This window comes from Alosa alosa, chromosome 23 (assembly GCF_017589495.1).
Source record: "Alosa alosa isolate M-15738 ecotype Scorff River chromosome 23, AALO_Geno_1.1, whole genome shotgun sequence".
In the NCBI taxonomy this organism is placed as follows: domain Eukaryota; kingdom Metazoa; phylum Chordata; class Actinopteri; order Clupeiformes; family Clupeidae; genus Alosa; species Alosa alosa.
The window spans coordinates 13600736-13623652 of record NC_063211.1 but is presented as its reverse complement, the minus strand read 5'-3'; the positions used below and the strand labels follow the sequence as shown (position 1 = coordinate 13623652).

The window sequence follows — 22917 nt, the reverse complement described above, 5'->3', positions numbered from 1 at the left end:
TGTTATTCTCTTAGGTTATTGTAGACTATGATTCAATTGCTTGAATATTCTGTCTGGGCTAATGAGACTGAACTCTTGTAGGCTTTACTATGGGTTGTGATGGACTGTGAATGTGGTTAACACAAGAACAACACAAGAAACAAAAGATTTATAGGCTGATAAATAATAATAGGTCAAATACTTATTTAAATTGGTTATCTAAGTTATTCAGAATTTTGTTTGTGGAAATAAGGATGAACAAAATGACCAATGATTTGTTACCACAGCTCATTTTATTGATCTTACGGTGAAGACTGACAGCAACAATGTATGGGGTAAACACTTCATATGTCAAATATGGTGTAAAAAACTACAGACAATCAATCCAAGTTGCTTTATTATGGCTTCAAGTGTCTACAACTGATAACAGTGCTCAGAAAGGAGGATTTTCATTCTGTAAAAGCATTGGTTCCAATGACAAAGTAGGCCTACACAGCACCTCATGTGTGACCACCTACATGTTCTGCAGTTTTGTCTAGTCAGAGTATGCAACCTAGTAAACGTAGCAAACCTAGCTTGGTGACTTTGCCTGTCAAGTCACAGTTCAGAGCAAAACGAAATGGAGAAATCAATATAGGGTTTCGATTTGGATGTGATATGTCAGTGAAATGGCTATGTGGATTCCCCTGAATTAAAACGCTGACTGAGTTTTGTGCAATTTTATGTAAGATTCTTTCAAAGATATACAAGTTAAACTCCAGTCTGTCTAGTTTTAGCACCAGTGTGTAAATGTGTTGGGTATCTGCATTTACACAGGACAAGCCTTCTGAAAAAACAAAACAAAAAAGGAGATAAACACTACATTTGCATCTCGCTGTAAAAATGAAACATTAAAAAAAAATCTTTGGTGTTTTGTACTGTTAGCTTGTTTCTTTTCCTTTTGGTCATGTTGACTTAAACCCATCCCTTGCCTTTCCATATTCACTGGTGTTTAATAAAGTCAGCTTTTATCTCATGGCAGATTATAACCTGGCAAGACATTTATAGCTCACTTCAGCCAATCACAATATGTTTCATCTAAACCATCATCCAATCATTATTGTATCTGCCATCAAATAGTGTCGACTCTTTAAAATCCCCTAAAACATCCCTTCTCAGCGCATCATCATGATAGTAGGCATAACAACCCCCCCACCCCCACCCACCCCATTTTATTTTGCCCCCTCTCAGCAGATCCATCTGATGAAGCGCTCAAAGAAGTTGCCCTTCGCCAGCTGATTGAAATCCTGCCCCCTAAAGATGGCTGCGTCGTCTTGCAGTGCCAGCTTGGTAAGCACCTCCTTGTCTACGTCGGTTCCCATGGCCACCACGACGGGCACGGCCTCGCTTCGGCGCATGGCGCTGATGGCCTCGTCCAGGCCCTTGTCGCTGGTCACGCCATCAGTGATGAAGACGAAAGCCAGCTCGGCGTGTCGGCGCGCTTGCCTTATGCGGTTGGACATCACCACGTTGTTGATGGCATAGGTGATGGCGGGCCCAACGCTGGACGAGGAGTCCATGTAGGTCATGCGTGCCAGGGCGTCGGAAATGAGTGTGAAGTTGTGCGAGAGTGGGAAGACCACGCGCTGGTCATTCTCGCCGCCGTACTGGACCAGGCTCACGCGGGCGTTGCGCTCGTCCTCCTTGTCGCGTGCCAGCGTCAGCCGCTGCGACACGCGCTCCACGAACTCCTGCGCACGGCGGAAGTTCTCCATGCCCAGGCGCTCGGAGCCGTCCAACAGGAAGACCAGGTCCACGGGGCGCTGGGCACAGCTTGCCACAGCAGGCTCTGAGGACAAACAAACACACAAATAAATGTATGTTCATCAAACCAGGCATATGTTTCCAAAACCAGAAAGCAAACACATGTTGAAACAAACATAGACAAGCACAGAATTAAATACAGTTAAAATGGCTTTCATTGTATTTAAATAACATGACAAGACCTTTTATTAGAGGTCTGTTTTAAGTAAGTATAAGTATATATACTCTTTTGATCCCGTGAGGGAAATTTGGTCTCTGCATTTATCCCGATCCGTGAATTAGTGAAACACACTCAGCGAGGTGAAGCACACACTAATCCCGGCGCAGTGAGCTGCCTGCATCAACAGCGGCGCTCGGGGAGCAGTGAGGGGCACTTCAGCCGTGCCTACTGGTCGGGGTTCGAACCGGCAACCCTCCGGTTACAGGTCTGAAATGCTAACCAGTAGGCCACGGCTGGTTTTGTCAGAGGTCTGCAAAAACAATCATTTGTTATTTGCTTTATCATTCAGAATTATTGTTTGTTTACTAAATATGTTCAACCCATCGACTTTGTACATGTTAGTTGTGTTGTCAGAGATTACAAACTCAATAACTACAAAACAAAATTAATACCCACACCATTTGTTTGCTACAGTAATTTATTATACTGGTCAACAGTATATGAAATATGAAGAACACATCCAAACGCACAAAATAAAATACCTTTGCTGAGGCTAAATATTTATTGCAGTCACAGAGCTAGTGTCACAGTATTTGTATTATAAGCATCTTTTTCCATTTGCATATTGTTGTTTCGTAAAAAAGCAGTCGGAAAGAAACATAGTATTTTCATTTTAAAGTGCAACAGTATAGTTTTTGCCATCTTGACAAGTTAATTTCTAAACCATGTGTAATTTCACTGACCATTGGACATCATGTAAACAGACAGACAGACAGACAGACAGACACACACACACACACACACACACTACATGTGATATGGCAAAAAAAAGCTGTTATCGTTTTCTTTTTATCATGATTTACTCTACACCACTCTCTATTGTGATGCAAGACTTGTACCTTACTTTAAATTTTGCTCCACTAAGTGCTAGGATTCTTATGCCTTCAAATATGCTATGCATAAGCTAGTATGAAAGCAATGTTGATTTCACATATTTTAGATTCTGAAGCCATGCTTTACAATTTAATCGTCATTTCATCATTTAAAAAATATATATGATAGAAGTACTTCTACAATAGGCTCAATCATTGGCATAACTTTGCACAAAGCTTTGAGATAAAATTCTAAATGTGCAAACTGCAAAACAGTTTTGATTGGCATCTGAATGCTCTGTCTATGTCAAGCCACAAACATTGCAATATGTACAAAACAGTTGTGTCTATTCCACAATCTAATATCACACCTACTATCACACTTACTATAAGATATAAAAAAAACTAAGAAAGATTGCAGTTGTGATTTAATAATATTTAACTCCATGGGCACCTTGCATACTGCTGTCTAATGCAGATAAAGAATGCAACTGTTCCGGACAACTATTATTAATGAGCTTTTGAAATAATTAGCAATAATATTTTGTTAAAGCTGATATGTCACATTGTTTAGAGCAGGGAAAAATGTTTTTGCTTTAGTAAACAATATTCAACAATATACACCTCAATATTCAGCTCGGGGTTAGTGGTTTGGTTATTCCTGCAACCTGGTCTGAGCGTTCATGCGAAAAACTTGATCTTTTTAAGTCACTCTTATCAGTGGCAAAACGTAAAGCCATGCTAACAGTTAGACTAGGTTACTGAATGATTTTGCCAGAGCCAAGAGGAATAGCAGCCTTCAGCTTAAAATATATTATCATGCTGGGAGCTGTCATCGAGCTTAGTCGATTTGTGGCATGCTAAACTGAAGCTGTCTCCTATATGGCCCAAAACAACATATTTCCAAAAAATAATTCCAATATTGCATTTTGTTTCGATTTATGACTTTCTAATTTTTTTATAGACACCACCCAAGGACTTTTTCAGGATCCCCCATGATGTTGCCATAGACGACTCTGAACGAGTTAATGAACTGCTCAGTCCACTGTTGCCTCTCAAATCCTGTGGAGAACTTGGCTCTCTGGGCAGTGTAGGCCATTGTGGCCACAGCTGTGGTGTAGGTGTCGGTGAGCTTGGGGTCCTGGAGAGAATTGATTATGTTTGCCACGTTCGGCACTGTGCTTGGGACGGGGTCGTCGTCAAACAGTGGTGAGCCGTTCCACGAGGACGCCTCATCTGCAAGTGAGCGTTAGAACAATAGTTTTAGGGGTCTCTAAAGGTGCTCGCACACTGCCCAGACAAATGCTGACCAACCCCAACCAACACCGACAGGTGGGTCAGCGTGCGGCTTTGACCTGTGTTTGTTGGTGTGTGTCAGTTTTTGACATGTTTGACAAGTTTGACATGTCCAGTCAGGTACTAAAACTCTGTCTTGTCAGATACTGTCTGGTACTGTTTGGGCAGTGTGGTGGACTGGCAGTTGGTTTCCTGAACATTCTAAAGACTGCAACCAATTGCAGCCAACTTTAACCAACTGCAGCCAACTTTAAAATGTTGTGGTTCGTTGGGCATGGTCTGGGCAGTGTGCAGGCATCTTAAAAGCAACTGACTCAGCCCACAGTGCAGACTGTCATTACGGTATGGCGCATTTTATAACAGGTTCCGGATGTTCTGGTTTATGGTTTTTGTAATACGGTACTTTAGCGGGCATTGCAAGTAAATGGTGATTTTACTGAGGTGCAGACATGGTCAACAGCATAAATTTAATTTGCATCTCTACAAATGCCTACATCCTGAAGTGTCTAAAATGTCGTATCTGCCCAAATCTAATCTTTATGCAGTAGCCTAGTGTCTAGAGTATTTTTTTAAACATAAAGAGTTTTTTTTTAAACATAACCCAGTGACAAAGTCTATTCTGGTGATTATACACACTGCAGAAATAGCAACTACGGTCTCTTAACTTAGCATACCCAGTATAAGTATACTGTGTACACAGCAATTATCAAAAATAATATTAAAAAATCTCATGACAACAAGCTCACAGCATGAGACCAGTCTTAAGCGTTTCCATAGCGAACCAGATGAGCATTCATTCCTTTCATCTTTCTTCTCACCCACAGCCTGGATGTGAATACAATACTTACCTAATGACACGCAATACTCTTCATCACATGCACTAAAGAACACATCATGTTTTCTTCTCCACACTTTGTCACAAAAGATGTTTTAAAAAAAAAACTATCATCAACAAGGAAAAACAGCAGTAACACAGCCAAACAAAAGAGATGGGGATGAAATAAAATCTGACAAATACCTCCTCAAAGGCGCACAAAAGACTACAGTCACTTTGCTGTACTGGTGTGTGTTCAATGGAGTCTGTCAACTTACCGGATTTGCATGGAAGCTCGGGGCATACGATGACAGGATCTGAAACACAGAAGTTGAGCATTACCGTCAGAGCCAACCCACTCCTGTCCCACTCCCATCTCACTCAGTGAAACCAACATCTTGGGACCAAGGAAATAGGCTTACAATGCTGAAGTACCATAGCCCAGTAACTTCAGCGATAAGGTGTACACTTACAAATTCACAACTTGACTTCCTATACTCATGGCCATCGTGCACATTCCAATTAAAATGTATAGAGATGAATGAGTGCATTTATATAGATATTATGGAAATAACGATGGAATGAATCAGACAACCTGCTGCATTTTCTTTGAACACATAGCCAATAACTAGCCAATAACTAAACAGCAACACCCATTGGCCTCACCAGGGCAAAGTACTGACTCCATCTGGTCGATGAACTCCTCTGCCACCAGGTCAGCGAAGCGCTTCATGGGAATGACCCTGTTGCCGTTGCTTTTCACGTTTGCGTTGGCGTTGGTGTTGGTGTTGCCGTTTTGTATGCACGCGATTGAGTTCAGATTCTCATAGTCCTGGGGCACGTCGAACATGTCGCCAATGCCGATAGCATTGACGTTAATGTCCCGGCCCTGGTTGCACAGGTATGTGAGGAGCTTGTCGTTGTCGCGCGGGTCAAATCGGCCATCTGTGATCACCACCACGGACACCTTGGCACTGCTGCGCTTGCTGTCGCGGATCAGGTTGTCGTAGGCGAATTTCAGTGCGGAGGGGGTGAAGGTGCCGCCGGCAATCCACTCAAGCCTCTTCACAGCATCTTTGAAGGCGGACAGAGAGTCGATCCTGGAGTCGTTGAGGTTAATGGCCTGGAAGGTGCCACTGTGACTGTATTGGACCACACCGACACGGGTTCCTGGGATAGTGATACAAGACAAATATAGAAAAATGACAGAAGAAATCATTTAGTCAAATATGTGTCGACCATAAACTACATAGTCTTTAGCACACGCACACATTTAGAATACATACGTTGCCTTTAAACAACAACAAAACAACACAAACAACACAAACACAACAAAATCACATTCAAGATTTTCAAAATGCAAATCTCTTACAAAACAATAATTTATCTAGTTATTACCTCTTGTTGGATATACAGTAAGCCTAGATTGTAGATAGTAAAAAACTGACATGTTACCTGTCTGTGCTTCAGGGTCTTTAGCAATGGAGCCCAATCTGTTAATGGTATTGATAACGAAGTTCTTCTCCAAGGTGAAGTTGGTAAGACCCACACTCTCTGAGCTGTCAATCACAAAGACGATATCCAGAGCTCCACACCTCTTCTCACAGTCTGAGGAGAGAGCCAAGATGAGAACATGAATATATTCATTTTGACAACAGGAAACACATATGCTGAAATAATATTAAAATTAAAAATATGCATGGGAAATGTTTAATAACTGCTGAAATAGTGTTGTATATTTGGAATAACTTTTCCAGGTCCCTTCAGAAATGACAACATCCATAATAATGCATTAAAGTCCTATTCCGGTGGAAGTCAATTTTTAAAAAAATCTCATTAAAGCAGCACTAAACAAGATTTGCTCTCAAGTTCCCCCTGCAGTTGAGAAGAGCGATAAAAAATAAATAAATATGTGTCTTTTGAAACAAAGTATGAACATAACTCCGACATAATATAGAGAGAATGCACTGACAGCAGTCTGTAGAAAAAGATCTCCGATTTCAGCTCTTTTCTGTTTCAATTTAAAAAGCCGAGGTGGCAACCCTGTCATCTTGGTGCCAGGACACAACAACCTGTTGCTCAACGTCAGAAAAACCAAGGAGCTGATAGTGGACTACAGGAGACTGCAGGGAGAGGAGAACACACCCATTGGGCATTGGGCGCACAGCAGTAGAGAGAGTCAGCTGCTTCAGATTCCTTGGAACTAACATCGGCGAGGATCTGAGCTGGTCACACCATATAGTTATGGTCACAAAGGCAGCAAGACAGCGGCTCTTCTTTCTTCGGCAGCTGCGTAAGTTTGGTATAGACGGTGAAATACTGACCAACTTCTACCGCTGTCCCACTGAGAGTATCCTGGCAACATCACAGCATAGTATGGTAACAGCACCGCGCATGATCGCAAAGCTCTGCAAAGGGTGGTCAGGTCAGCGCAGTGCAAGGACTAAGATTCCAACTATTCAGGACCTTTACAGCCAGCGCTGCAGGAGAAAAACCAAGCGGATCCCCAGGCATCCCAGCCACAGTCTCTTCACCCTCCTACCATCTGGTAGAAGGTACAAGAGCATGTGGACCTGTACCAGCAGATACAGAGACAGTTTCTATCCGCAAGCCATCAGGATGCTGAACTGTCATACTCTTCCTCTTACCTAATCTCATCAACCTCAGACCTAATCAGGGTTTTTCTTTTTCTCTCTCTCATTTTGCACTTGCCACTTTTTTATTACTACTATTTAATTTATTGTCTAAAGTTGAGCTGGCTATTTAGCACAAGAAATTTAATTACTGATAAATCCTTTTATAAGTACATGACAATAAACTTGAACTTGGAAGTCACTTACCACAGCAACCACAGGTCTCTCGAATGTAGCTCATAACATCACATTCCTAGAATAGAAGTATTGAGTAAGTCACTTCTCTTTTATAATGGGGTGATGAAGTTTTAAAACTACAACTATAATCATACGTATGCTTACAGTCAGGCCAGGGTCACCCTCAGGACCAGGATCCCCCTAGAATTAAATAGAAAAACATGAATAAACGTACAGGTATAACGCCCAAGTCTCACAAAGAGAAGTTATCAGTCTTGAGTCAAAATATGCAAAACAAAGTTAAAACTAAGGCAATCACAGATGTTTTGAGGTTCCTAGAGCCTTCACTCATCTTACATGAATCATTCTGTCAGTCACTATTAAAATTTTTTAGTATTCAAACTCAGATATGGCCATTAAGCCTATTCTTCTGTTAGGTGTAGATGGTGTAGCTAGATGTAATTGCTAGATGTAACTGTGTTGTGATACATTGCCATGGATGCGGATGTTGTCTAGGGACGCAAACAAACTTACATCTCTTCCACCGTCTCCTCTGGTTCCTCTTGGTCCAGGTTCTCCTGGAGGTCCTTCCTCTCCCTAAGTCACACACAGACATGTATTGAAGTGCATAAAGTCATGTGGAATTCCTGTTACTTTCACATGGCAAACACTTTGTATGTTAAAAAAGTTTATTTGATTTGAACCAATGGTGGCTTATGAATTGCTAACGATGATTAAAGGGACACCAGGCAAGCCTGATGCTTTTTCTCTATGAAACTCCCCCTAGCGTCTGTACGTGTCAATACGTGTGCGAGCCCTCGCTCGGTCTGAAGCTCTTTTCCTTTTCTTTGCATATTCCGTCAAGGGTTTTCACTGCTTCTTCGTCGGCTCTGCCATTATACACACGTTCGCAACAATTGCTAGCATTTTGTTAGCCTGCCTCTGTGCTGTGGATGCAGGATGTAAACTGATCCTGCTTCTCGCGATGTCTGAGACTTTGTAAGACTGATGGTCGGCGGGTTCGATACACTGAACTTGCAAGTGGGATATTCTTCCTACAGGCCGTAGGGGCGGGCGAGAGAGTCTTCATTCACCCTGTAATGAGTCATTTAACCATATACCGACTTACGAAGATGATTAATTAACACGAAAACGCCTGGTGTCCCTTTAAACCAAGCCTGGACATGCTCACCGGGTCTCCTGGTGTTCCCTTCACGCCAGGTTCTCCTTTAGCCCCGCAGTCCCCTCTGCTGCCCCTTGGGCCAGGGGATCCTTTCTCACCCCTTTCACCCTGTGGAGAAGTAAGTACCTCAGCCATGCTCAATGCCAAAACACCACATACAGTGAGGAAGATGGTAAGAGAGGCAAAAAATCCCAAAGGATCACTGCAAGAGAGATACAGATAAAAGTAGTATCTTGGGGTCAAAAAAGTCTAAAACAAAAAACATAAAACAAAAACATGCTAACAGATTATTTCAAAGACATTCCAAGAAAAGCCATTCTTGTCATTTAACTAATGTAGTAAGTAACACTTCACTTGGATAGTCCGTCCACAGAGACTGAACAGATGATCATGTAAAATTGTTGTTGAACAATTACTGAGCACTGGCGTAACAGAATCCAACTCCTAACCTTACCCTTTGTCAACAGCTAGTTTGGAAAGATAGATAATCTGAGTATATGTAGATAGTCTTTGGGCGGACTATCTAAGTAAAATGTGACCATGTAAATGGCAGGAGTTACTAAATGCTACTGGGGTTTGCCTGGAATCATGTTTTACAGTCAAATTAAAAGGAAATGTAGCTTTTTGCCAACACACATTCAAGACGTACACAGAAGAATGACTATACTGAATGAACCTCATGCCTAAGTATAAGTATGGTAGACGGTCTGTGATGTTTTTAATCCACAGGCTCTGGGAACCTCATTGGGGTTAATGGTATCATGAACTCCATTATATACCAGGGCATTTTAAAAATCTGGATGCCTCTGCCAAGATACTAAAGGTGGGTCATGATCAAATCATCCAGTAGGTCAGTGATCCAAAAGGTATGTCCAGATGAATAAAAAAACGGTGTACTTTACTTTACTTTAAATCAACTTTCTGCCAATTGTTTTCATTGTGAAATGCCAAAAAGTTGATTTTAATGCTCTGCTGAAGTACAAAGTTTGCAGAATTACACCACCACCACCACCACCACTACATGGCATTTAACTGTTAACGCTGTAAAAATATGACAGCTGGCCATACACTGGTCTTTCATTTTTAGCTTTTTTTTTTAAGTGTTTTTTTTTTGAGAGTTTATTTTGCTAACAATGATTTAGCTAGAAGCTAACTAAAGCCTGTAGCATTATCTTTGTATTTTGGGAGAGCAGAGAACAAATAGGATTATCCATACTGTAGTGCCTCTGGGTCCAGGATAGCTGAAGCCAGGTCTGCCGGGATCACCCTGACCATGGAGAAACACAAACACAGAATATTAAGAAAAAGACTTTATAATGTTTTACAGATCAAAGGTAGCCAAACGCAGTTGTTCAACTTTACTGATATCATGGATGATGTGATCTTGAATATCAAATGTTACAAATTCTTGTTAAGAATTACTCACACATACATAATTAAGTTTTGCTTAAAGATATCAACAGTATAGCACTACTTTTAGCACTACCTTGCATCATTTCTGTGACAGGCACCTGAGAGGGGTAGAAGTCACACTTTTATAGATTAATCACTGAGATACACCCACCTTGGGTCCAGCAGTACCCGGATCTCCCCTAGGTCCAACATCACCAGGATCGCCACGGCTACCCTGTTAAACAGATGCAGTTTCCCATATCAACTGTATCACCAGAATACCCCCTTGTGGGAGTTTTACTCATCTACATACACAACATTAATCAACACAATAACTGTGGTGATATTACTCTGTCACTTACATTGATCCCTGGTTCCCCTAACGCTCCTGGAGGACCCCTTGGTCCTGGTAAACCATTGTCTCCCTACAAGAAAACACAAAACATATTCTGTACAAACACATGGAAAGATGTATTGTGTGCTTGTGTTGACAACTGAAGGCAATCTGTCAATTAATCGCCAATGACACACACCAATATTGGGCAAATTCACACAAATATCTCTTTGCCTCTCTCTCTGTCACACTCACCTGTGCCTGTGGTACCCCAGAGACTCAATAACCCCTCAATAGTCAATGTGCACAGCATTAAGCTACCATTTCACTCCAAAACCTGAACTCCAGCTCCAACACAGTCCATACCTTGGATCCTTTCGTGCCAGATTCACCTGGAAGACCTCTTTGTCCCTCCTGCCCAGCTTCACCCTGGACAAACGACATGAATGACTCAGTATGGATGATAGGGTAGACTGAATGTTATCGTGTAGTTATTCACCATACATACATGATTTGTATGATATGTTATAATTATTTATAACAATACCTTCTCTCCTTTCGGCCCAGGAGGTCCGTCGCTCCCCTTGGGCCCATAGTCTCCTCGTCTTCCCTGTGGAGAACAAGTTCAAAACATAGAAAGGCTTATTTGTAGTACGTTCTAACAGGTCTATAGGGATATGTGAAATAAATATTTGATACAATTCCTTACAGGCTCGCCTCTTGGTCCTGGTCCACCTATCTTCCCCTGCAGAATACATAGAGATTAATTGACAATAAAAATGACCACAGCCTCAGCTACAGTTGATGTAATCCCAATCACCATATCTTGATGTCTTTTTTATGTGAAGACAGCAGCAGATATACAGGGAGTGAGATGTTTAATTTGAGGTAAATGAAGAGGCATTCTCACTGCTGGTCCTTTAGGCCCTGGGAACCCTGGGGTGCCTGGACTTCCTCTTTCTCCCTGCAGGGGGCAGCAGAGTATGACAACAACTCAGTCATGGCACATTGTTTAATATGCTGAGAATCATAAGGTGTAAATGATTTAATTACTATTATTGTTAAGCTCCAGTAATATGTCTGATTGACAGAAAATATACCATAGCACATGCTAAATCTGATGTGACAAAGGATAAAGTTCAAAACATCTGGTTTTCATATTGAGAGGGTTTCAACATCCTGTTTCAAGACATTTTAGCACCCTAGCTTTGATGACCTATGTTTTAGATCTTCACCTCTAACATTTTGTGAATGCAGCTTGGAGGAAAAATAATGGACCTAACACAAGACCTGACCTCAGAATGAACCATATCCTTTGAAGGATGATGTTTTGCAGAGCAGACAGACACTGACATCACTTCCTGTGACATACCTTAGGTCCAGCATCTCCTGGTGGGCCTGGGGGCCCTGATCTCCCTGGACGACCAGGATCTCCCTGTGAGGGAAGAGAGTGAATTTCTAATGTGATTACACATTGTCTATACTAATCAATCACTAATTTCATGTCATCTAAGATTCTGCATTGGATGAGAAAATAACAGCGAAATATTAATTGATGATTAATATACAGTGCTTTGCTTTTTATTTAGTGTGAAATACTATTCTGCATTTGTGTCTCGGTACAATATATCATATTTACATTTTCTAACAACAAAATCTAAAGCTGGAAATGCGTTGAAATTCAACTTACTTTCTCTCCAACAGTGCCAGCGAAACCAATGTCACCCACATCTCCTGGGTGACCATCAGGTCCCTAGAAATATAACAATGATTCACAATGATGATTTACAATTAGATAGACATAAACTGTGTCAATCATCACCATGCACTGGTGTTTGTATATTTGGCAGTCTACTAAAACGTAGATATTGTCAGGCCACCATTCCAGGCCCATTACATTGGAAATGGTGCCTAAATTGTCACTAGTAATCAAATCTGGTGCCATAGACCATACTGATCCACTGCCACAGTTACCTACTCACTGTCATATCAATGTAAATTATAAATCTTCAGCAATTGTTTATTTGCGCAAACCTTAAAGAACGTTGCTTAAAGAAAGACTGAATGTAATGGCAGGACACAAATGATTATTTTAAGTTGTATCGGGAGATATGTATGCTGTTGCATCCTCAGCTGCCACCAGGTGTTTGGCTATAGTGACATGCAAAATGCAAACGACACACGCAGACATACCTTGTCACCTGGGTCCCCTTTACAACCAGGAGAACCTATCCGCCCAATTTTACCCTGTGTAGAGAGTAAGAAATTGAATGAATTGAGATAGATAGATAATTTTATTCATCCCCAAAGAGAAATTAGGGTGTTACAGCAAAATTAATAATGTTAACAAACTGTATATCACACACACATACACACAAGTCAAATCACATAGAATTTAGAACATGACATCTCTGTGCAATTGAATAAAGAATATTAAGTCTCTATGCAATTGAATATAAACAATAATTCTATTCAAATTCAATATCTGACTGATCAACAATACTGCCACTAAGCAGGTTTCCATTCAGCTCATTCATTTATTATATGTGTTCATGAAGATTTGACTCCAGAACATGCACATCTGAGTTTGTTTCCATCCATTGTGGATCAAAGTGTACGGTCGTCAGGGCAACGTTTACGGAAACACAGAGGTAGAAATGCAACAATAGAATTTATGCAAAAAAAAAATCTGGATTCCATAAATTTGCGTTGTACCTTATGCAAATTGAGAGTTAACCCACATCCCTCTAGCGAATCAAATTTCTATGTCCATTAGAAGATTAAATTTCAAGTGTTTCCAGTCAGTGTTTCTCATTCAAATAGTTAAAATGAGCATTACAAGAAGTTGTATGGAAACCCACTTACTGTGGTTTTACATGGCAAATGTAGCTTCACTAACTTCACAACACATTTACTTCACTAAAAGCCTAGTGCACTTCAAGTCAAAGCTCTTCCTGCACTACGCCTGAGAAACCCACCTTCTGGCCATCTGTTCCATTCCGTCCAGGTAACCCGGCACCTCCCTGCAGTCAATCAAAAGAGAGTCCACTTAAGAGTCTTGACAATTTGATTGACTATTTTGCTATTTGAAATTTAAAGTGAAGATGCAATACCTTCTTTCCTTGTGTGCCGAGCTCACCCTGTAGACAAGAAACAATGGATATATGTTACAGATGGCATATACTTCACATTGAACTAAGAACACATTGAACTTTCACCAACCTCTTAATACAAGATAGCATTGGGCATGTGTTCAGTAATACTCACCTTATCGCCTTTCAAGCCAGTCTCTCCCTAAAAGATAAATACAAATCAATTAATACGAATAATTTTAGTGACTGAAATGACAGACATTTTTATTTTGTTATATTGCATTGCCTGCAGATGAAAGACTTACTTTAGATCCAGGGTGGCCAATAGGACCTTCAATACCAGGATCACCCTGAGTAAAAAAATCACAAACAAATTATATTATTGTCTTATTAGCCTACATGGAAATGTGCACATTATATCTTATTCAACAATAACAAATCAATCTTTAATACAGCCATGGTATGTCTAAAAAGTATCTACTGTATATGAAGACAGGCAACATTACTAAATACTGCTTCCAAGACTGTTCAGCAGTGTCAGCATTTCCAAAGTTTTCATCATTCAAGGACTGACAACCATGTAGTGACCCTGAAAAGTAAAAGTTTAGAACTGTGACTTACCTGCCGACCTGGGTCACCTTTCGGCCCGGGGCTACCTTGGTCACCTTTGGCACCCTATAAAACCAAACAAACATGACATCAGTTATTGAATGAGGACATCTTCATACTGTAGCTCTGAACCCTGAGCATGCAACATTGTCCTCTACACACAAAGCACTTGCCCAGTACATTAAAAAGAAAGGCAGTGGCTTTGTGGATTCAGGTAAGCAGGAGGACAAATACTCACTTTCTGTCCTCTGTGTCCGAGTGGACCAGTAGGGCCGTCTGTCTCCAGGCATCTCACTTTGTAACACTACAGGACACAACAACAGGAGCACACAGTGAGAGAGAGACAGAGAGAGAGAGAGAGAGAGAGAGAGAGAGAGAGAGAGAGAGAGAGAGAGAAAGAGAGACAGAGAGAGAGAAGTATATGCCATTTAGCTAGATTACTCCTCTGGTCATCACTTCAACTTAAATTGTGCCATCATCCTCTATTCTGTTTTGTTTGTACATGTAGCATTTTTTGTTACTCTAAGGTCTACTTTTTGCACTGTAGCTCTAATGTCAGTCTTCATCTGCAGTTGTTTTGGATAAAAGGATCAGCTAAATGAATAAATGTAAATGTAAAATGTTTACTTGATTCCCACGAGAGCCAATTAAAGCCTGTTTAAATTGTCAAGTTGCAGAGCATTCTAATGAAATAGCATGCAACATGATTTCCCTGAAGCATATGTACCTACAGTATACACATTCTAAGTAGATTATTGTAATGAATGTATGGCAATGGCATAAATTTAGACTGTTTGATAAGCAGGGTATGACAAAATCAATATTTGTTAGCATCACATAACCTAGATCTTACCTCCTGGTAGGCTTGATGCATCTGTGAGAGAAAAGACAAACAAATAGTCAATGTCTGGTATTTCATAAGATGTAATTGTTCTCAATACAAAACAAAACAAAATAACAATAAATGAACACTGCAGTGGATGTCATCTCACCATGGTTTGGATGATACGCTTGGCGGTCGGTCTGCTTATCGCAACTGATGTTGATGAGATGTTCACGGCCATTAAGCCGTCATGGTAGACCCCAACGGGCGAGCTGGCAATCTCCCGCAGGCCTGTGTCGTCCATCTTATTCGACGTGGCCACAGCGAACAGCCGGATGCCCAGGTCCTTGGCCTGCTCGGCAGCTGTCTTAATGCCACCACACGGGTTTCCCGTCACATGGCCGTCGGTGATGACCACGGCGAAGCGCATGCTCGGCTGACCGGAGTTCTTGACCTGCGCGGTCATGTTGGTGAGGGCACAGTCGATGTAGGTGCCCTTACCCAGGTAATTCATGCCGGGTCTTTTGAGCAGCCTGTCCAGGAAGGAGGTCTTGTCCGTGATGCTGCTGATGATCCGCTGGGTCTGGGAGAAGTGCAGGGCGCCGATCTGCCAGGTGATCTGCACCAGGCCGCGGTAGTCCACGTCCTCCAGCTGCTTGACGAACATCTCGACGAAATCACGGGTGCTGTTTACCAGGCTGCCAGGGGGGGGCTCCTGGAGGGCAATGGTCTCGGAGGTGTCGATGACAAAGTACAAGTGGATAGGGCATTCTGGCTTCTCTGGAGACACACACGCACACACACACACACACACACACACACACACACACACACACACACACATAGGCAGCAGAGGGTGAGAACTCCTTGAAGCACAGACAGCTTGGCATTCTCTCAAAATAAGATTCTTCAGTGTTTCCCATACATTGGCTTAATTGTGGCGGCCCACCGCAATATCAACATTGACCACCACACAATGATTTTCCAGGTTGTACTAAATTGTGCTTAAATCTGGTTAGCATCATAGCCACGCTGTGCTAATTTGTTAAAAACTGTTGCCTTCAAGTTAATTCTGCAAACCAACCACCACAAATTTCAGTTCTCTGGGAAACACTGTTCTTATTAGAAAATTAGAATTAAAAAAAAAATGTAAGACCCCCTGGTGAGAATATCTTTTGAAAACTCAACATGTTATCAAGTGTGTATGATTATGTTATCATGGACATCAGACAGTGTACTGTATCTACTGCCAGCTGAAACACTATCCCAGCTGCATTTTAGCATTAGAAATAACTTTGTATGCAGTATATTGAGTTTACTATTACACATGACTTACTATGACATAGTAAGTCTGGGACCTGGGCATGCACTGCTGCACCATAAAGGACGCACAAAGCAAGGACCTTCAGCATCACCATCTTTGGCGCCTTCTCCCTGGAAGACAAAGAATAAATATTACACTGGCTTTAGTGACTTTCGTCAGATGGACACAACCTGCAGTGAAAACAGTAAAAAAAAAACAGAACCCTAATGGTGTGTTCCTGTATGCCCAGTGCTAATGTCTGGCCCTCATTCAACATCCCCTGTTCTTCCCTTCTTATCTCCTATCCCTCATAAGCTCTGTTAGGGTGGGGTTTCCAAGCATCCTGTGTGAAGTCCCAGGGAGGCTTTCCTAAGCCCTCTGCTTTACACCATGCCCAACATGTTTCAGAAACAAAGCAGTCGAAACATGACCACAACACAAAGCAGTCGAAACACACCATACTCGGCTCTTTTATCAGAGATCCAATGCAATGCAGTAGTAATTAAATGACGGGGAATAATTACCAATACTGAGCACAAAAGATTCTTTTATAAAACAACACCTTATAAGATATTTATGCCCCTTGGTGTCATTATTCAATGCCATTTAGCACAAAGACGGTATCCAGTTCATTAAAAAACAACTATGTGGGTAACGATTCTATCCGGTCAGCTACATAGTGCAATATTAAGCATTTTGAGCACGCATTGGCAATGCCAGAGCCTTTATTCTCCGTATTATAAGTCACTGTAGCATCAAAATGAGTTTGCAGCCTTTATTTTAAAGTAAATTAACTACATTGTATTCCTTTAAAGGTGTCAACTGATGCTGGTGAATGCAGACAAAGCAACACATCTCACACGGTAAATCCATAGGTTGCTCTCCCTGGCATTCGCCTGCTCTTTGTAATAGAGAGTAGAAGATGAGTGAAACTCTCTCTCTTGCTTCACAGAAGCTTGTAACAAGTACAGTGTTACATTTGTAGTAAAGTAAAGGTGCACTCATTTTAGTAGCATGTACAGAGGAGCACATGGGTTGGGATGTTTAGAGATCATTCCTGTGTTGTTTTATGCATTGGCAGCACTTGCTTTGTTACATGATACTTTTGTATTACTATTTCCATTCTCTCAGTCTTGAGAGGTCCAAAATACAACCACTGCCCTTCACAAAGCAAAAGACCTACAACCTATCGGCAGAAGCCTGTAGATGTATGTTACTGTATTGTTTTTGATAAATGTTGTGCCATGGATGGCATGTTGTGACATGGATGGTGTCCATTCTGGCAACATCAGTATTCTTTATCTTTGCTCCCAGGCAATCCTTTGTGAAAATAAGTGATCTCTTGTAGGAATATTCTAGACCAATGTAGAATTTCCCAAAAGCCTTGTGGTTCAGTAACCACTGTTCATTACTATCCTTTAACTGCTTTGTAAAACCGCATTGTGGGAACAAGGGAAGGAAGACATACAACCAAAATGATTTCTTGATTTCTTGTCAGTGATGACAGTGTGCATGAAAACATACATACTGATGAGTCATTGCATTGCACATGGGCCTCACACACTGCAGTGGCCGTTACTTCACAAGCCGACACTTCCAACAAGCCAGAACTTAAATATCCATTGAGTCACCTTTTTAATGTATCTAGGCCTACTCCATATCACAATATAGCCTGATATTGAGTGAACACAATCTATCATGATGAGCCATTTTAAAACATATTTGCACCTACTGTACTTTTTTGAGATAGCACGCTAATTCCAACTGTTGATTTGACTGAGGATGGGCCATTTCATTAAGCATCACAGGTACAATTAGTAATGAAGGATTGCTTAGTTTGTTCTTTTGAGGTTTTTTTGCCTGTGTCAGTTTCAAGCCTATGAGACCACTGGCATAAAATGGCTGCCAAGGAACAGTAAATGGACATTAGCTATCTAACCTGGTACAAAACTGGTACAAAGCATATTTTCCATCTATGTTATTAATGCATTTTGTACTTGGGCCATTCTACGATTTTGTTGAAACCCTCTATCGCCTATAAATGGGTCCCAAAACCAAGGCCTGTAAAATATTTAGTTTCAAATCCTGTTTTTTTATTTTTAAAAACTGATATTACTTCAGTCTGGAAAACACATTATCTGGGAAGCAATGTTAAGGCATAAATATATTAAAACATATTCTTTATAGCCAGCCCAAAATTTGTAGGATGGAAAACAAACACATTCTCAGCATGACTAACCCATTAAAGGTTAGTTGTATGGTGCATGATTACAAGGTCCTACATTTGGAAAAAAGTGCAAAAAGAGTGATTATAAGGACCTATAAATTTGTTTTTGTCACATTTGGTATGAATCAATAGTTTTCTTTAGACCAATATTTCATTAATGTGCCAATATTTCACATATTATGGGCACAATGATATTAAAGATAAAACAAGGGAATGTTGTTTTATTGAAAGTAGCTCAGTTATGGTTAATTACATTGTTATACCTCTGATTCTTCATTCTTGGTCTCGAGGAACGTTGTTTATCTTGTTCATGAGGAGCTCTATCGGTAACACTTTACTTGACAGTATCGACATAAGAGTGACATGACATTGTCATGAACACATGACACTGTCATGACACATGAACCCTAACCCTAATCCTAACCCTAACTTGTTATGACAAAAACCGAATGTCACTTAATAACAGTTAAGCATTATGTCATAAACGTTGTTATGTATGTCATGTCACACTTATGTCAATACTGTCAAGTAAAGTGTAACCGCTCTATCTAGTAAGTATACTGTATATACTCTTTTGATCCCGTGAGGGAAATTTGGTCTCTGCATTTATCCCAATCCATGAATTAGTGAAACACACTCAGCACACAGTGAACACACAGTGAGGTGAAGCACACACTAATCCAGACACAGTGAGCTGCCTGCTACAGCGGCGCTCGGGGAGCAGTGAGGGGTTAGGTGCCTTGCTCAATGGCACTTTAGCCGTTCCTACTGTTCGAACCGGCAACCCTCCGGTTGCAAGTCCGAAGGCCTAACCAGTAGGCCACGGCTGCCCCCTAATCTAATCATCTGGTACAACACTGTGACACTGTGCACAAAATGATAAAATATTGAACTCCCATATAGATTTTCAGGTTCCTCCTAGCAACCCCACATGCCATTTTTGTCCTATGAAAATTACCAAAAAATGCAACCATGCTAAGTTTTATCCTTAATTTCTCTATGATGTGGATACCTCAAAAATTGGCACATCATCAAAGGTGCTATATGTAAAAACGACCACTAGAGTTAAAAACAGGCATTACAATCCAAAATCAAAATATTTGAGAGCATTAAGTAGGCTAATCTGGCAATCCAAAGGTCGAAATGCTACTAGATGTGTCAGTGGTAAATTGGTGGAGGGTGGCGCAGCAGGCCAAAACACTAACTCAAAACATACCGTAAACAACATTTGCAGGCTGCAAATTAAAGTTTGAATTGTGAACATCCTGGCTGTGCCAATGTTGTCAGTGAAGCCAGTATTTGAAAATCCCACATTTCTTTAATCTCTGATGGCATATTATGGTCATTTTATGATTTACTGCAATGATTGTCTTCCATATAACACCTTTAATAAAGGGTTGTATTGTATTCTAGTAATGTAGTAAAGTACTGTAGACAAAACACTGAATGATGTCATGCGGGTAGAAAAAAGTTTATATTACTTTCACTCTCAATAAACTCAAAGTTTATTTTATTTTCATTTTTTTTTTTGCAATTTGTTCTGAATCTAGGGCCATATATAAAATCAATGAGCATGCAGTACAAACGTTTAACGGTCCAGCCATACTGAAAATATGTTGGTCTTTCTAAAAAGTTGGGGCAGGTTAGGAATAAATCCTTTTTTTCAAGATATTAATGCCCAAACAAGGCCCCCAAGGTAATGTATTTTTAGAGTGTAAAACATGAAGAGCAAAAAACACTGGAATTGGCCAAAGGTGTTTTACAGGTCTTCATTTTGGGACCTAACATTATGTAGACAAACTTTGAGCAAAATCTGAGATGGTGCAGCCACCATTTTCCTGAATTCTGTCCGATTTGACACAGAATGGCCCACATGGTCTCAGTAAGAAATAAACTGTAAACTAAACTAAACTAATCAAGAAAAGCATCACATACAATATAAGTTTTGTTGCAGTGTTAACTGATATAGCTTTAAGTGTCTAACATAGGAAGTCTAGGTGACATAATTTTGTTAACAGGTGTTGTCCATATTAGCATATATGAATTACTAATTCACATGTCATTATAAATTAATCATTGTACTCCTAAATATATACATATATTTCTTAATAGTGGGTCAAAACTAACTACAGTACCATTTTGGCCTTTGTCAATAAGATTTTGCTTCTTTTGGTCAAACCAACACTCCAATGCTTGGAATACCTTAATGTGCTTACAATAAAAACTGACTGTCCATTCATATGGACATTAAACAGTTTGTCAAAACATGCCTAGTACAAACAGAGTTGTAGCCTATGATTGTTGTGTTGCTCTAATTCTCATCTAATGGACACTCACCTCTTGACCTCTGACCTCACAACTATTGTATGCCCTTGCTGTGGTAAACACAGTTGACAGCTGATTCAAAGCATTACAGTATAATGATTATTTTCTTTTCATAGCAAAGAAAGATGAAGTGGATCCGAGCTATAGTGATCATTAAAGTTGGTCATCAATTTTGTGTGTAGAAGGATAAAGGTGTGCTCAGCTGATGACGTCATGGGGATGTAGTCTGAGCACCAGCTGCTACTCATAACTTCGACCAATGCGCATGCTCCCTCATAGAAAGCATGTCAAACGATTAACGCATTTAACAAATGTAAACAAAATTAAAGAAATAGATACAATTAGGATGGATAAAAACAACAGCTGCGAATGCGTAATACGTCAGACAAATAAAAACAGCTGGATCCGCAATCTGTCTTTTATCTGACTTTACACTATTGCTACAGGGCTGATCAAGGGTTCAGTTCAAGGCCTCTTGGTCTTAACATCATGACCTACACACCGACTGTCAGCATGCAACTGCACAGATTGAAAACAAACACCACGACAACTGGCCTATAACTTTCTCGTTCATTCCTAAGAAAACGGGCAAGACTTTTAATAAGCATGCAACACATCACCCCCTCAAGGAATCCTGAAAGTGCAATGGGAATCGTGAAAGCTTTTTTTTTTACAACTTTGGTGTAATTTTGGGCTAAAATATGTTAAATATGTCTCCATACTGATGATCGTATAACAGCCCAGTGCTTTATTTGGTACAGATGCTTCCGATTATGGATCGGTGCTCTAAAACTCTCACTCAACATTCTCATTGCTAGTCACTGACTGCCCTTAAAATGCAGCGACATAGGCTACATTCTGACTTCTAAACACGCAGAACTACAAGAGAAGTTGGAGCAGGGAGTGGATGCAATCCAGACTCATGATAGCTTGACATCAGCAGTCAGTCAGAAAGAATTCAACCCAGTTTAAGTCATAAAAGAAGACTAAACTTTTAAAAACTACTAAGAAGCCAATTGGACAAAAATAATACACATACAAGTTGACATTCAAACATCGTTTAGCACAAAATGGTCAACTTCTTAACATTTGTATAACATTAAGTGTACCATGCGGTTCCTCTAGACATCTCCAGCCTGGTTGTAGTATGCAATCAGACTGTTAAATGTTGGCCTATCATTTAAACCAAGTTCAGATGAACAAACTTGTGCGTCGCGATAACGGAAAGAATGTTCTCCACACCAAGTTGGATGATGATTTTTGTTGGACTTACCTGGCCTTTGGAGAGGTTAAACACTATGCAACTTTTGGAGAGGATAAAAACTTTGCTTGATTTTCACGAACGCATCCCGGGATAAAACCAAAAAGTCAGAATAGAATCCAAGGAACACGGGAGTGGTTGAGGCGTCCGCCGCAGCAGTCTCCTCTGCGCTTCTCCCCTGAAACCTCCTTCGAAGAGAAGACTGGTCCCTCCTTTTGCAAAAGAGCGTACACTTCACTCGCACAGCGTTCACCTACTATTACGCATGAATCCACATGGGGGCGCTGTGAATCCACATGGCGTTTTTGACGCTGCCTGCATTTCATTACATTGTGCTTTTGTTGTAGATTTCTTTACCCACAGTGTCTGTTGAAAGGGCTTTTAAATATTACGATACATATGTTTGATAAGATGATCCCTAAAGCCTGCCTTTGTGATCTGCACTGAGTTATGATCTCTGTTGGTATTTTCTAAAAATATTTGTGGATGATGCATGTGTGCAGGCCATCCTGTTTTGGCATTTAGAACATGGAGGTGAGTCCATCCAGTCCACATTAAAGATATTAAACCGATTTCCGAGGAAATGGCATGATAAATGCAACCGCAACCCCCCTTTCCGAGGTAGAGAATTGTT

At 40.7% G+C, this 22917-nt stretch overlaps 1 protein-coding gene across 1 annotated transcript; it reads right to left on the bottom strand.

Moving 5' to 3' along the window:
- Positions 1-250: 250 nt before the first annotated feature.
- Positions 251-22476, bottom strand: col6a2 (collagen, type VI, alpha 2). Its single transcript, XM_048235258.1, has 28 exons — positions 22296-22476; positions 16504-16601; positions 15337-15947; positions 15198-15218; positions 14583-14648; positions 14357-14410; positions 14041-14085; positions 13911-13937; positions 13757-13783; positions 13622-13666; positions 12837-12890; positions 12334-12396; positions 12016-12078; positions 11554-11607; positions 11353-11388; positions 11191-11253; positions 11010-11072; positions 10672-10734; positions 10482-10544; positions 10134-10184; positions 8927-9025; positions 8269-8331; positions 7900-7935; positions 7765-7810; positions 6380-6532; positions 5591-6094; positions 5203-5241; positions 251-1807 (listed from the first exon to the last, which is right to left on the bottom strand). The coding sequence occupies exons 2-28, from the start codon at positions 16583-16585 to the stop codon at positions 1206-1208; spliced, it is 3093 nt and encodes a 1030-aa protein (XP_048091215.1). The 5' UTR covers positions 16586-16601; positions 22296-22476; the 3' UTR covers positions 251-1205.
- Between the last annotated feature and the right edge of the window lie 441 nt (positions 22477-22917).

Excerpts from the sequence above, each read along its gene's own strand:
- col6a2 (XM_048235258.1), bottom strand. The coding sequence starts at position 16,585 with ATGGTGATGCTGAAGGTCCTTGCTTTGTGCGTCCTTTATGGTGCAGCA. Across the intron at positions 15,948-16,503 it reads CCCAGACTTACTATGTCATA|AGAAGCCAGAATGCCCTATC; the intron begins GTAAGTCATGTG and ends GTGTGTCTCCAG. Across the intron at positions 10,545-10,671 it reads TAGGGGAACCAGGGATCAAT|GGTAGCCGTGGCGATCCTGG; the intron begins GTAAGTGACAGA and ends TCTGTTTAACAG.